The sequence below is a fragment of the Centropristis striata genome, chromosome 11 (assembly GCF_030273125.1).
Source record: "Centropristis striata isolate RG_2023a ecotype Rhode Island chromosome 11, C.striata_1.0, whole genome shotgun sequence".
Classification (NCBI taxonomy): Eukaryota; Metazoa; Chordata; class Actinopteri; order Perciformes; family Serranidae; genus Centropristis; species Centropristis striata.
In genome coordinates this window covers 3853414-3868316 of record NC_081527.1, presented here as the reverse complement: position 1 = coordinate 3868316, position 14903 = coordinate 3853414, and the positions used below count along the sequence as shown (strand labels likewise).

General features: G+C 39.8%; 3 protein-coding genes across 3 annotated transcripts in view; 1 reads left to right on the top strand and 2 right to left on the bottom strand.

Annotated features, from left to right (window-relative positions):
• The window catches only part of LOC131980453 (cysteine/serine-rich nuclear protein 1-like), a 158968-nt gene extending 149087 nt beyond the window's left edge, over positions 1–9881 (bottom strand). The window contains exon 1 of the mRNA XM_059344701.1: positions 9828–9881. The gene's annotated coding sequence lies outside the window, so the exon portion shown is untranslated. The remainder of the gene's footprint in view (positions 1–9827) is intronic.
• Positions 482–10894, top strand: orc2 (origin recognition complex, subunit 2). Its single transcript, XM_059344702.1, has 16 exons — positions 482–661; positions 1297–1388; positions 2226–2381; positions 3343–3429; positions 3520–3591; positions 3686–3717; positions 3822–3879; positions 4789–5099; positions 5182–5291; positions 5713–5845; positions 7186–7282; positions 7360–7506; positions 7588–7759; positions 8816–8877; positions 8982–9100; positions 10543–10894. The coding sequence occupies exons 2-16, from the start codon at positions 1319–1321 to the stop codon at positions 10624–10626; spliced, it is 1710 nt and encodes a 569-aa protein (XP_059200685.1). The 5' UTR covers positions 482–661; positions 1297–1318; the 3' UTR covers positions 10627–10894.
• cfap410 (cilia and flagella associated protein 410) lies at positions 10892–14821 on the bottom strand. The gene is made up of 7 exons (XM_059344720.1): positions 14606–14821; positions 14419–14437; positions 14231–14277; positions 13326–13555; positions 12338–12488; positions 12144–12231; positions 10892–11321 (listed from the first exon to the last, which is right to left on the bottom strand). Exons 1-7 carry the CDS (start codon positions 14680–14682, stop codon positions 11157–11159), a joined length of 777 nt encoding a protein of 258 aa, XP_059200703.1. The 5' UTR covers positions 14683–14821; the 3' UTR covers positions 10892–11156.
• Positions 14822–14903: the final 82 nt, after the last annotated feature.

Below are 14903 nucleotides of genomic sequence, written 5' to 3'. Positions count from 1 at the left end.
CACATTTAATGCACATTTAAAATTCTTGATTGAGCATGATAGTGTTTTGAAAATAAAAAGAAAAAAGATAAAAAAAAGAAATTAGAAAAAAAGATTCAAAATCACATTTTATGTTGGACTAAAGGACTAAAAAAAGACACAAAATGACTAAAAAAAGACACAAAATGACTTACAAAGACATGAAAAGAATTCAAAAATGGACAAAATAGCCCAAGACTCCATAGAGTTAAGTTGTTAACCCATTTCTTGTTCCCTGAAAAAGGCCTACTTGTATAATTCTGAAATGTACATTATTTTCCAGTTTTGGTTAAGCTTACCTTTTTTTATTTACCTCTGGCAGTTCACCACTTACCTTTGGACCCTTTCAAGCTGTTCATTTGACTTGAACTGCTTGAATTTCAATAAAAAACTGGAAAAATTGGGCTGTTCTAAAACTTTTGACCGGTAGTGTATATATCTATGTGTGAGCGGACCACAGTGCGAATTGCATCTTGGGAAAGGTGGTTTTTACTGAATCAAGCGTTCTGATTGGACACCACATGTCACGTGGTTTAAAAACTTCATCAGGATGGCGCGGAAAGTCAGCACGCCGCTCCGCTCTGCTCCCGGGTTATAAACGGGTTGTTTACATTCTCTTCAGGCAGCTTTGACTCTTTATACGGTGAGTTACTGCAGTTTAGACACGTCTGGTTACTTTAACACTTTATATTTAACGGGAAAAACGTGAGAAACCGCTGTTAACTGTAGCTGACAGTCCACAGGGAGACGAGACAGCTAGCTGTTATCATCATCATATATATATATATATATATATATATATATATATATATATATATATATATATATATTGGCTGGAGCCAAAATAAACTAAACTTAAAGCTGTAAATAGTCTGTTTGTGTTTATAAGACCTGCTCAGTGGTTAACTTTAGGTTAGCTCCTGTCTCTCTATGTTCTATTTACCTCCCTTATATATTGTTTTTATTTTTCTACCTGTTTATATTGTAAATTGTACTTAATTATACATTATTGCACCATTGTTTTCTTCAATTTTTTGTTCATTTTAATGCCTGGTACAACTAAAGGTACATTTATTTGAACAAATATAATGATTACAATAAAAATAGCTGATAAGAGTTTAATTTAAGAGCTGATACCTAGACATTTAACATGTTTTTTTATCTATCTATCTATCTATCTATCTATCTATCTATCTATCTATCTATCTATCTATCTATCTATCTATCTATCTATCTATCTATCTATCTGTCTATCTATCTATCTATCTGTCTATAAAGGAAATCTTAACCTTCAGTCATCATGAGTGTGTTGGAGGTGAAGTTCATCGGTGATGGAGATGCTCTGGATCACATTGTGGACAAACAGGAAGGTAAATGTGTAACACTTTTCTTCTCCTGTTAACATATTTAGCTTAATTAGCAACCAGACTGTTTAGCAGCAGCTAAACAGCTTCTTTAGACCTTCTGTATTTTTTCTATATTATATGTGTCATATACCACTTATACTATACTGTGTATATCTCTGCATATATTTAAATATATTTGTCCATTGATGTTCATACTACTACAGGCAACAACTTATTTAGCCTGTTTAACATTGTGCAATTTCCTGCCGGATAAATAAAGTATCTTTCTATCTTTCTATCTGTCTATCTATCTATCTATCTATCTATCTATCTATCTATCTATCTATCTATCTATCTATCTATCTATCATTTTGAGTTGAATTACTCACATAAATAAACGTTTCTATGATATTCTAATTTATTGAGATGCACCTGTATATTAGTATTTTGTTCTATATTATATATGTCATATACCACTTCTACTATACTGTGTACATCCCTGCATATATTTAAATATATGTATTAATTCATGTTCATACCAGTACATGCAATAACTTATTTAACCTATTTAACTAAAATCTGTTTTATCCAATGTGCAATATATGTAAAATACAAAGTACTTTCAGGAAAATAAACAAACACAAAATATATATATTAATAATAAATGCCAAATAGCAGAAATGTATGTATAGAATGTATGTATATGTCTTATTTTTTATATTCTTATTCTATCTTCTATATCTATGTGTCTGTATCTTGAGCTACTGTGACAACTAAACTTCCCCACTGCAGAATAAATAAAGTCATATCTTATCTTCGCTAACTACTCTGTCTTAATAACTCCCTGTGTGTGACTGACAGATGTGCAGAGCAGCAGTGGGGCTGTTCAGAAGATGGTAAAGTTTAAGAGTCCAGCTGGAAGACGAGCCAGAGAGGAACCAGAACCTGAAGAGGACGAGAACGGAGTCCTTGATGAGCAGCACTACGTCCAAGCTCTAGGGACAGACAAAGCTTTAGGTGAGACAGGCAGCTGTCATCTTACAAGATCTATTGTGTGCAGTATCACAAAGTGCTTTCCAGAAAAAAGAAAGAGGAACATAAGAGAATGAAAACACAATGAAACATACAATTATAAAATAACATGTACAATGCATGTTGGTCATCCAAATGCCTGTCTAAAAAGATATCTGGTCTTAAGGTGATTTTTGAAAGAGTCCACAGAAATAGCACACTGTAGGGGGGGGAGGCAGAGAGTTCAAAAGTTTGGGTGTCACATATTCAAATGATGGATCACCAGGTGTTTTCAGACAGAAGATGTAGAGTTTGACCAAAGAGACCGAGCTGACAGATATGGGTGAAGTAGTTCAATAATATAAAGGGGAGCCTGACTGTGCAAGGCTCTTTATGTGAGAGTCAGAAGTTTAAACTGAATCCTGCAGCAACAGGAAACCAGTGAAGAGACTTCAGGACAGGGCTGATTTGAGACTGTTTATTTGAACTAGTGAGCAATCTTCCAACGGCATTCTGAATCGACTGAAGGCGGTCAAGAGCGGACATACTTAGTGAGGAAAAAAAGTGAGTTACAGAAATCAATATGAGATGAGATAAATGCATGTATGAGCATCTCAAGTTCAGCTTCTGAAACCATAGACCTCAGTACACCTTGCCCATGATCTCTAGATTTTATTTCAACATTGGGGAATCAGTTTCAATCAGTGTCCATCTATTTATGGTGGAAATGTCTTAAACATTGAGGAGGATGTGGCTCATTTACATCAATGACAGTAAACTGAGTTTATGCTGTATATTAAAATGTGTTTTCAGAACTGGCCAGCGCTTTTAATCAACACACCTTCCTCTGCTTCCCCCTTGGTTACACCCTGAATTAGCACAAGCTCTGTGTTTATTGCTGCCAACAAATAAACAGATCATCATGTGGTTCCATGTTGGTGATATATTCTTATTCTTGATGTTCCAGAGGATGAGGAGGGGATGTACCGCGTGGCTGGATCCTCCATCTTCACCTTCCAGAAAGCCAAACGTGGACACAGCATGGCCCAGACCGGTGAGCTCCTCCTCCTCTATGAACCCTATAAACACTCTGATTATTAACTGCAGGTTATAACACACGTTGTCTTTGTGTTTTTACAAACAGCCAGTGAGTTGGCTCGGACTCCCGGGAAAAGCGTGACCTTTGAACCCTCGACTCCCACCCGAACAGGCCGCAGTGAGTTCAGCGTACGCTGCTTTTTCTGTGTGTTTCCATTATTTCCGGTGCCTTCTGACATTAAACTAGATGTCTTGTTTTTGTCTCTGAACAGACAACAGAGGGGACAGCAGGACGCCTCAGAGGGTGAGACTCTTTTATACACGTCACATCCAGAAACCTCTGATGATGATGTTACCGTGTTTCTCAGTGATGTTGTTTTCTCAGTGCGTCCTCTTTTTGTCTGACAGAACAAGAAGGTTCAGTTTGTCTCTACGACTCCCCACAGGCTGAGAAAGAGAATAACAAGTGAGTGTAATGTGTTCTGTTGTTGACGCCAAACGCAAAACACATTTCTTGTGCTACAAAATCTATCTATCTATCTATCTATCTATCTATCTATCTATCCATCTATCCATCTATCCATCTATCCACCTATCCATCTATCCACCTATCCATCCATCCATCCATCCATCCATCCACCCATATCTCAATAATCATTATAATTAGAAGAAATTAAATAAATTGACATGAAATCAAAAAGACATGAAATCAAAATCAATGCAAAGACCCGGTATGGATACAAATTTGACCTAGGTCTTATGCTATGCAAAATTTCTGTCATTCACAGACAAATTTGTGCCTGTCAGTATTGAAATTCTCCAGATTGATTCAAACTCTATTCAGAAAAAAAGGTTTTTATTTTCATCTTGTGGACAGACGAGACTTTTCATAAATCAGCATCATGATTGAGTTATTGCAGCATAGTTTTGTTTCAGTTATTGCAATTAAATCATAGGAAAATCTGTTTATTTTGGATTCATTCAGCCCATCTGTGATTTGATAAATATGTAGTGAATATTTATTAGAGGTGGGGTGAAAAATGGATATAGCATTGTATCGCGAAGTTTGATAAAAATGCTGCAGTTGTTGTCGTCCTGAAGTTGGTTCCCATTTGAGAAATTCTAGCACTGATCCTGGCCAACACGTCATCAAACTGGCTGCTGATCGCTCTGGAAGCAGCAGATGCACAAATCACCTATAATGTTGGTTAAAGTGACGTGAATAAACACAAGTGATCCCATAGTCAAACTAGCAGACAGCAAAAAAGACAATAGCTTTGAGTTTGGTGTGAACAAAGCAGTAGGTTATTATATTTTTTTCCAATAGCTGAGAGATGTGAAGTGTGACTGTATCTGAGCTGTTTGATGCTTTCAGCTCCCAGCATCCGGTCCGACAGCGACAGTGAGCTGTCGTCCTCTGACTCCGGGGAGGATCTGGACCCAGACGGGACGGAGGAAGAGCAGAAAGTAAAAAAAGAAGACAAGGAGAACTTGAAGAGTCTCAGAACGCCCAGTAAAACTTCCTCTGCAGCTCTCTATAAGACTCCAGCCAAGAAGAGCAGGTCCTCCTCTGAAGCCCCCAACCAGCCCAGCATGGTGGAGGAGTACTTTGAGGCCCACGGCAGCTCAAAGGTCTTAACATCAGACCGAACCCTGGAGCGCCTACACACCCCCAAGCTGGACAGGGTCAGTATATCACAGCCATTATTCTACATGTGGTCAGTGAGCTCCTGCATTGTTGATTTACATCCTTCTTTTGTGTTTGCAGGAGACGCTGGTGCAGCTTTTAGGAGGGAAACCGTCGTGCTGCTCCAAAGAGATCCAGCAGCTCCACAACAAACACAGAAAGCACTTTAGCAAATGGATGTTACAGTTACAGTGAGTCTGCACCTTTTTATTTTCTACTTTTTTATACAGTCATGGAAAAAAATTATTAGAACCTTGTTTTCTTCAATTTCTTGTCCATTTTAATGCCTTTTTTTGTTTGGACAAATATAATGATAACAGCAAAAATATCTCATAAGAGTTTAATTAAGGAGCTGATATGTAGACATTTAACATGGTCATTAATGATAATAACCAAAATCTTTATCAAGAAAACCATGGAAAATGTCTAGACATCAGCTATTTGTCCAAACAAATGTACCTTTAGTTGTACCAGGCATTAAAATGAACAAGATATTAGAGAAAACAAGGGTGGTCTAATCATTTTTTCCATGACTGTACATGTATATATATATTATTATATATAATGTTTGAAGGTTGGTATCAGACAGCTTGTGTCTCTGTGTCTGTGCAGGTTGGGCTTCAGTGTCCTGGTCTACGGTTTGGGCAGCAAAAAATCTCTGCTGGAGGATTTCCGAGTGTCTCACCTGGATCAGGAAGTTCACCTGGTGGTCAACGGATTCTTCCCTTCCATCACTCTTAAATCAGTCAGTACACACAGAAAGCTCTATTCATTATAAAAGGGCTTCATTAGGCCTGTTTCCACTGAGTACTTGTTGGAAAGCAGAGTGTTTTGGCTCCGCCCACTAGTTAGTCCCCCTCTGTTCCCATACAGGTGCTTCAGTATCGGCTAACCAACGGAGTTAATGTGACAACAGACCGACACGGCTAGCAGTGTTGCCAACTTACCTACTTTGTTGCTATATTTAGCAACTATTCAGACCCTCTAGAGACTCTTTTTCAAAAAGGTGACTAGCGACAAATCTAGCAACCTTTTCTGGTGTTATTGGAGACTTTTGGAGACTCGTTCCTACTCTTCTTAACGAGTAGCAGACGCCGTCCCAAAGCACTCACAAGCGGCCCAGTCCTCCTGCAGCAGTCTCTCCCAGCTGCAGTCAGAGCAGGAGATGTTAACCCCTCAGCGTCCAGTCTGCACCAGTCTGAAAATGAATCACGCATGTGCAAAATCTGGTTTGCACATGCAATCTAGTCTAGTCAGTAGTGGAAAGTACCTACCTGGGTACTTTCTGAGCCGCTAACCAGTGAAGTTAGGCACTTCTTATGCAGAAGCTTGGGTAATTTAGAAATGGTGTCATTGCATAGTTTGTCCAGCAGAGGGCACTCTGCACAGAATTATAGACAGAACGTTGATCTCAGCGAAGTCACTGCAACTAAATACAGCTGGCCTCAAGAAAAGTAACAATGTATATTGGAACATAAAACGGCAAACTTAACAAACTACCTAACACATTCTGCCGATATGTAATAACATAAATGGTGGTGTAACGCTAACATTGCATGTATATATACTATATACACAGCAGTATTGGATTTTTTACTCCGTATGGGCATCCATATTAAGGGGGCGGTCTAACGGCACCATAAATTACATTTCTATGACCACAATGACAAAAAATCTCTTTCAACTCTAATATTATGCTAAACGACTTATTAACTTACTAACATGACAGTCAGAACAGTGTTGGTAGTTTATTTTGAGACAATTTATTTTATGCTGAAGACTCATTACAGTATCAATTATGTATTAATCCACTGCTGAAAATAGTCCCCAATTAATGCACTTTTTCCTCCTAAATTAGTAGCATTTTCTATAAACTGGTGTCCTGCTGTTTTAGGAAATGATTTGGTCTCATTTAAAAGTAGACATGTATGTTTATGCATTGGTTTTGGTCTTTTCATGGGATTTGTTTCCAGCTTTGTGGTTCAAAGAGAAACACTTTTTATTATTGATCAAGATTAGTCTTGAGCATCATTGATAAAGATTATTTTTTTCTTCTAACCTTATCGTACGATGCTTTCTTTGCAGATCTTAAACGCTCTGACATGTGAGGTTCTAGAGCACCAGGGAAGTTTCCGGACCCCTTCAGACCAAATCCAGTTCATCGCTCAGACCCTTAAAGACGGTGAGTGTGTCTGTCAGTTATCTCAGTCTTCATCTTGTGTTTGAATTCAGCTTCATAATGAATGCATGTCCTCTCAGATCCAGATCTCCATGTGTACCTGATCATCCACAATATCGACGGACCGATGCTGCGAGGAGAAAAGACCCAGAGTGCACTGGGGCAGCTGGCGTCCCTGCCCAACCTGCACCTTGTGGCTTCTTTAGACCACATCAACGCTCCACTGGGTGAGTGGTTATAGGTGTGTACTGCACTGTCAGTTATACTGAAATACCCACTAAAGCTGAGTCTTCCTCCTGTGTTTCCAGTGTGGGACCAGTTTAAGCAGAGCCAGTTTAACTGGCTGTGGTGGGAGTGTGTGACCTTCCAGCACTATGCGGAGGAGACGTCGTATGAAAACTCTCTGCTGGTGCAGCAGACCGGCGCTCTGGCTCTGTCCTCCCTCACACACGTGCTACGCAGCTTGACACCCAATGCAAGGTACCACACACACCTGGATACAATCAGCCTTTCTGCATCATGAGGGTTGTTTCCATTACAGTTCAATACCCGGAATGAGGCGGGTCTCACTTGCTGAAACGCCCCTAATTTGAATACGAGCCGTCTGGAGCGGATTTTTGACGGGACTTTTTTCGTCCCTGTAGAAGAGCAGGGTCTTTTTTCTCCCCTGAAAAAAGCCTGGTTGCTGATTGGATAGAACGCTAAGCAGGATGTGACGTAGTACTCGACGCCACAACAACACGCAACATTTGTAAAAGCCGGCGAAGCAGTGTTGCCAACTTAGCAACTTTGTTGCTATAATTAGCAACTTTTCGGCTCTTCTTAACGAGCCGAGGGGGCCGGACGAGTCAGAACGAGCCAAAGCGGCACATTCCTCCTGCAGCAGTCTCTCCCAGCTGCAGAGCCAGAGGGGATGCTAACCCATTAGCGTCCAGTCTGCAAGTTGCTAACAGGCTAGTTAGCTCTGTAGCAGTACAGTGTGTATGTGCTAACAGGCTAACAGTTAGCTCTGTAGCAGTACAGTGTGTATGTGCTAACAGGTTAACAGTTAGCTCTGTAGCAGTACTGTGTGTATGTGCTAACAGGCTAACAGTTAGCTCTGTAGCAGTACAGTGTGTCTGTGCTAACAGGCTAACAGTTAGCTCTGTAGCAGTAGGTGCAGGAGGTGTTCACTTAGTGATCTCTGTTTGCTTACACCAAGCACCGGACACTCTGTGCACAGTTAGCGATGCCGTTAATTCACCATCACTATGTTTATGATCAGCGGAGACGCTGTGCATAATTAGCCATGCTGCTTTGTTTATGATCAGCTGCTGACTTTGTGCACAGTTAGTGACAGCGGCCACAGTTGCGTCTCCCGTGTTTAATCCGTAGCGACGATCTAAAACCAAACGTCACCTCCAGAGTCTCTAAATCCCTCTGGGGGCTTTTTGTAATGGAGACACTGGAGACTTTTGACTTTTGTTTAACTCTGAGTTATTAAGTTATAATGAAGTGCTTGAGTTTTTCATGTGTCTGTGTTCTTTCTTTTTGCAGAGGAATCTTTGAACTGTTGGTGAAATTTCAGCTGGAAAACAAAGATAACCCTTCATATACAGGTGCACACACACAAAACCTCTAAATGCTGTACACATTTTCCTAAAGAAAATATGAATATGTGTGCTTATTAACGATTGTAATGATTTCTTATGACTGCTTGCAGGATTGTCATTCCAAGATTTCTACCAACGCTGTCGAGAGGCGTTCTTGGTAAACTCTGACCTCACACTGAGGACTCAGCTGACTGAGTTCAGAGACCACAAACTGATCCGGACCCGCAAGGTGGAGATCTGTTTCACTTAAGAGTTCCCTACTTATTATACTTATTCTACCCAGGGCTGGCTCTAGGCATAGGCGACATAGACCGCCATCTGCTGCTAATAATAATTTTCGATGCCCATTGTCGCCCTCCCTTCGTGTTCTGTCTTGAAAATAATAAATATTAACAAAATAAAGAAACAGATAAACAATGACATTTTGTCACTTGTGGTGCTGAGTCACGTGACGTGTGGTCATTGCCTTGCCCCCCTTTAGACGGTCAGACCGCTTTAGGGTCAGGTCACGTCAAGTGGCAGACACGTTATGTTTTGATAAATCTTGCAAGATTAAACGGCCGTCAAAGCTCTCCGGTGCGCAGTATCGAAAGAGAAGAAAAGAGGAGGAGGAGAAGAAGTCCCAATCTTTTTTTAAATGCCTTTTTGACGTTTCATTTGTATTAGCTTGCTAGCTAGGTTGAAATAAAGCAATGCTAGCTTAACACAGTTAAGCACATTTTTAGCACATTTAGGTTTGCACTTTCATTGTCTCTCTTGTCTCTAACTTTGTTAGCGTCTCCAGCTGTGCTTCTTTGCGAATTGACTTGGAAGTTAATAATTCTATAGACAGACAGTTGTATTATATAGCCTGGTTGGCACCATGGGCAAACAGAAACAGGAGTTCCCCCCTCCGTGAAACAGCAAGCGGAGCTGTTCAACATCAATGGATCTCGCCTAAAGCAGTGGTTCCCAACCTTTTTCTTGAGGGACCCACATTTTTACCATTGTAAACTTTGGCGACCCCCCCATTGTCCATTGCTTCTATGAAGCCGAACTCAATGTGACTTTCATGGTACCCTCTCTCTTTCTTTTGGAGATATTCAGCATTTTTGTCTCCCTGACGCTTCGCCATTTTTCCATTAGGTCTGTGTTTCTGTTGTTAGGTGAGGTTACCGCTAGGTGAGGTTACCTCTAGCTGTCGTTACCACTAGGTGAGGTTACCTCTAGGTGAGGTTACCACTAGGTGAGGTTACCGCTAGGTGAGGTTACCTCTAGGTGAGGTTACCGCTAGGTGAGGTTACCTGTGTATACTGCAGGAGGGATGTTACACATGTCCTTATTCTCGCGATATAGCCTTTATTTTTAAACTTTTCTATAGTGATTTTTCTATTTAAATAAATGAATAAACATTTAATGTAGCCCTTATTTCGTTTTTTTTTGGCCCACTAATGAATTAAATGCTGACTCATCAATATATAACACATTAGATTTATTACATCCCTTAAAATCAAGAGGGCTTCGCGACCCCCCGTGGATCTTTGGCGCCCCCCTGGGGGGGTCGGGCCCCCCCTGTTGGGAACCACTGGCCTAGGGCACCAAATGGGTTAGAGCCAGACCTGATTCTACTGAGTGCTGTAACTCTGCAGACTCCAGTGTCTCTTCCTTTAACTTGTTGTCATGTGTCTCCAGGGTGCAGATGGAGTGGAGTACCTTATTGTTGCCGTGGACGCGAGCACTTTGATGGATTTCCTGGAGAACGAAGACGGCGACTGAGAAGAGAAGAACTGCATCACTTATATTCAGCACCAAATAGATTTTCTGATTGAACCACTCACTGATAAAAAGGCCCAGTTACATCATAGACACAAGCCAGCTTTCAGGCTCAGCACAGTTTAAATTATTGGTTTGAATTAATGAATTATTGGTGAAATGTTTGTCAGAAAAGCCTCATTGTAGCACTGTAACATACACATCTTGTGTTTCAATGTGATCACGTTTTCATCCACTATCTGTGTCATTAAAGTCAACACTTAATAAGTTATTGCAAGTTGTTCTCTTTAATTACAGAAATAGATTTACAGTTAGCAAAACGTACATTCTTCTGTTGTCACAAGGCAGCGAGCATGCTGATGTAAAGCCTGAGGAGGTGGTTCAGCACCTCCACATGTAAAAACTGTGACAGAAAGGAGAAAAGGTCAGTGAAACATCACGTGCCATGCATGTTACAGTCAGAAGGTGTCAGCTTTTGGTTAAATATGGAAGAGGGGGAAAGGTTTGGCCCTGAGTGCATGCTGGGAAATGTTTCAGTGTTGGATGTCGGCAGTTTTGTGTGTCTGCAGTGAGTCTGTCATGGTTTCAGAGTCCAGTGTGAAAGTCTGGAGTCTGTTCTGAGTCGCTGTGTGAACAATGTGAAGCTCTCCTTCATTCAGATCCTTCAGCAGCAGCAGAACGGCTTCCAGGCTGTGAGTCTGGAACCACAAGTTCTCCATTAGTGGCTGAGAACAACAAATATATGTCTTAAGTATTTACAGTCATGGAAAAAATGATTAGACCACCCTTGTTTTCTTCAGTTTCTTGTTCATTTTAATGTCTGGTACAACTAAAGGTACATTTGTTTGGACAAATATAATGATAACAACAACAATAGCTGATAAGAGTTTAATTTAAGAGCTGACATCTAGACATTTAACATGGTTTTATTGATGATGATTTTGGTTATCAAGAATGTTTTCATGACTCTAGATGTAAAAAAAAAAAAAAAAAAAAAGACAAAATGACCAAAAATAGATGTAAAAATGAACTACAAAAAAGACACAAAATCATCAAAAAGACACAAAATGACCAAAAATAGATGTAAAAATGACTAAAAAAGACACAAAATAACCAAAAATAGATGTAAAAATAATCAAAAAAGACAAAATAATAAAAAATAGATGTAAAAATAATCAAAAAAGACACAAAATGACCAAAAATAGATGTAAAAAAATGACCAAAAATACAGTCATGGAAAAAGTATTCGACCACTCTAGACATTTTCCATGGTTTTCTTGATCATAACCAAAATCATTATCAATAAAACCATGTTAAATGTCTTGATATCAGCTCTTAAATTAAACTCTCATCAGCTATTTTTGTTGTTATCATTATATTTGTCCAAACAAATGTACCTTTAGTTGTACCAGACATTAAATGAAGAAGAAACTGAAGAAAAAGGGTTTAATAATGTTTTTCCATGACTGTATTTCAACCATTTTTAATTCTGGGGAGTCATGTTTAAAGACAAAGGTTACCTTGTTCATTGCTGGTCTGTTTTCTCTCATTGAAGAAGAAGAATGAGGGAACTTGTCTCTGGAGGAGGCTTTCATCCCCGACTCTTCCCTGATTTTACAACAACAAAAAAACATGAAGGGAAATGTGTTTTTACCTTGACAAACTGTTTCCAGTCAGTGCAGGTTCTAGTGTTCTGAGTGTTTGTCAGTCTTACCTGTTCTCCTCCATGTTGTCGTTGAGAGGCTGGTTCTCTGTCTCTCCGTCTGGACGTCCGTTGGTAGGAAGCTGCTGTTGGAGGCTGCCTGGAGGTGTGGAGACCTCCTCACCCTCCACCAGAGCCAGAGCCAGCTCATCCTCCGTCACCACTACAAACACAAATATGAAACATCATTTGAGGGCGTCATCGGACGCAGAAACAGCAACTGGAGCAACTAGAGGGGAACCAACGGCCCTTTGGCTGAGCTGAGCTGAACTATTTGGATATTTGGAAAATGACCAGAGGAAACCAACGTGAGCTTGCACGTCAGAAGAATGCCAAAAAACTCAATGATAGTGGGAATGGAAAGAAGGTGGGCTGTCTGCTGAGGGATGCTGAGATAATGCAACAGGAGCAGAAAAAGTCTGATGGAGGGGGAAAAGAAGACACCAAGTCCAACTAAAGAATGAAGCCGGAGACAAAATGCAGCTCAGTGCTTCAGGAACATCCCATGTTCAGCATTCTTCCTGATATTTATGAGAATGGTTCTGTCATTATTGCCTCAAGAATCCAGGATCCTACATTCTCCCCTATGGTGAATGACATTGCTTATTGGATTTGTTATTTTTAGCAAATACAAACGGTTGTCCCACATTGGTGCTGCATGCAGGAGCATCATTGGTGTTTAATCATGGTTTAACCACGCATGAGACTCTGCTCTTGTTTTTAGTGTTTTATGGTTTGCTTTTATTTATTGTTTTTTTAAATTGTCTTTTAAAAAGCAATGAATCTATTTATTTTTGTGTTTTTTTCCTGTTTTATGTATTTTATTGTCTCTTGTTCTGTTTGTTTATGTACAGCACTTTGTTGCGGCTGTTGTTGTTTTAAAGTGCTTTACAAATAAAGTTGAGTGTCAGCAGCAGGAGACACATGAACAATTCTTCACACAAAGCATATACACAACACGGGTGCTAATTATTTCTACTACAGTCACACACACACTCACCTTGGTTGTCGAGCTTCTGCAGGCGGGGCAGGCAGCGCAGCACGGTGAGGCGGTACTGACTAGAACCGGCTCCACAACAAGGGTTCTCAGCCAACCAGAGCACTCGGAGACGAGTCAGGGGACGCAGGTGAGACAGCTCAGAGAGGGACGGGATGCTGTTCCTCCTCAGGTAGAGCTCACACAGAGACAGACAGCCGGACAGAGGGGACAGAGACGAGATGCTGTTCACACTATAGAGAGGGACACAGAAGAGACTTTACTGTCTTCAGTTATACACATATAGGCACACTGAACTAAACTCCAATGCAACGGACTCACAGTGCACTGTTAAAAAGGTGTTTAGTCTAAAAACCAGATCAAACAGTAAATCTGAGGGAAATGATCTTGCTGCATGGACCATGCAATTTCTTATTTTAAGTGTTCAACATGCTTATTTCTAGATTTAACAATCTTAATTTAATAAATCTTGACAAGGTAAATTATCTGTCCATGCAGCAAGATCATTTCCCTCAGATTTACTGTTTTATCTGGTTTTTAGACTAAACACCTTTTTTGCAGTGTGATTGCACTCTGTAATATAAGATAAATAAAGTATAGATATAAAACTGGAAAAATAGTATATTTAATATGTATTTAACCCTCTTTCCACTTTAATTTACTCCCCTTTCAGGCCCTTAAGGCTAAAATAAATGTCCACTACCAAAAAAACACGGAAAAAAACCCACAAATTCAGATTATTTTCTACTTTTTTCTGCATAAACCTCTTAAACAACTTCTGCAATGCTCAAAACTACTACTAACTACCACCTTGGAAACCTTGTGTTTGCAAAAATTGTGCTGTATAAATAAAGTGGATTGTATTGGATGTGTGTGTGTGAATGTGTCAGAGAGTTCAGCAGTCCAACCTCAGTATCAGCACCTCAATGTTGGCTATTTGAGAGAAGATAGAAATCTGGAAAGACAGAGACACATCTTATTACAGACATACATGCATAGAACTTAAACTAAAACAATCAACATCAAAAAGAAAATCAAAGTCAATCTGAGGATGAAAAGTGATTCAAAGCAAATATATCAATGAGTGAATACTCACATCAGTCAGGTTGCATCCCCTGCAAACATTAAATGTAACGAAACGTCACCACAAATGATGCAGATATTACATTACATTAACACAAGCTGTGATCTCTCACTATCAGCATCAGCAAGCAATAACTAACAGAATTACTAGTGAACTAAAATATATATAACATAACATAAGATAACATAGAAACACTCACCAGCAGTTCAGTTTCTTCACGCTGTCCAGGTCGGAGGCCTTAGCTTTGGCCAGAACCTGTTTCCGTGTTAACTTCATAGCAGATAAACTATCTTTGCTGCCAGGAGAAATATTTTAATACATTATATGTTTATAAACAACAACAAAGGCCGCATTATGACAAGAGGACAAACATTTCATCTCAGCAGCAGGGATAGCGTCTCCACCACATCAATGCGCATGCGCGTATCCAAGGAGGCGTCCTTAGTTACAACCATTTCCGGTATTAGTATTGCGAACGTAAAAAAATCATTTTTTAT

Bases quoted from the DNA above. Each gene is read 5' to 3' on its own strand.
- cfap410 (XM_059344720.1), bottom strand. From the start codon at position 14,682: ATGAAGTTAACACGGAAACAGGTTCTGGCCAAAGCTAAGGCCTCCGAC. The intron at 12,489-13,325 runs GTGAGTGTGTGT...TTGTGTTTGTAG, and splicing joins GCAGAAGCTCGACAACCAAG to TGGTGACGGAGGATGAGCTG. The intron at 11,322-12,143 runs GTAACCTTTGTC...TTGTGGTTCCAG, and splicing joins ACAGACCAGCAATGAACAAG to ACTCACAGCCTGGAAGCCGT.
- orc2 (XM_059344702.1), top strand. From the start codon at position 1,319: ATGAGTGTGTTGGAGGTGAAGTTCATCGGTGATGGAGATGCTCTGGAT. The intron at 3,592-3,685 runs GTGAGTTCAGCG...GTCTCTGAACAG, and splicing joins TCCCACCCGAACAGGCCGCA to ACAACAGAGGGGACAGCAGG. The intron at 3,718-3,821 runs GTGAGACTCTTT...TTTGTCTGACAG, and splicing joins ACAGCAGGACGCCTCAGAGG to AACAAGAAGGTTCAGTTTGT.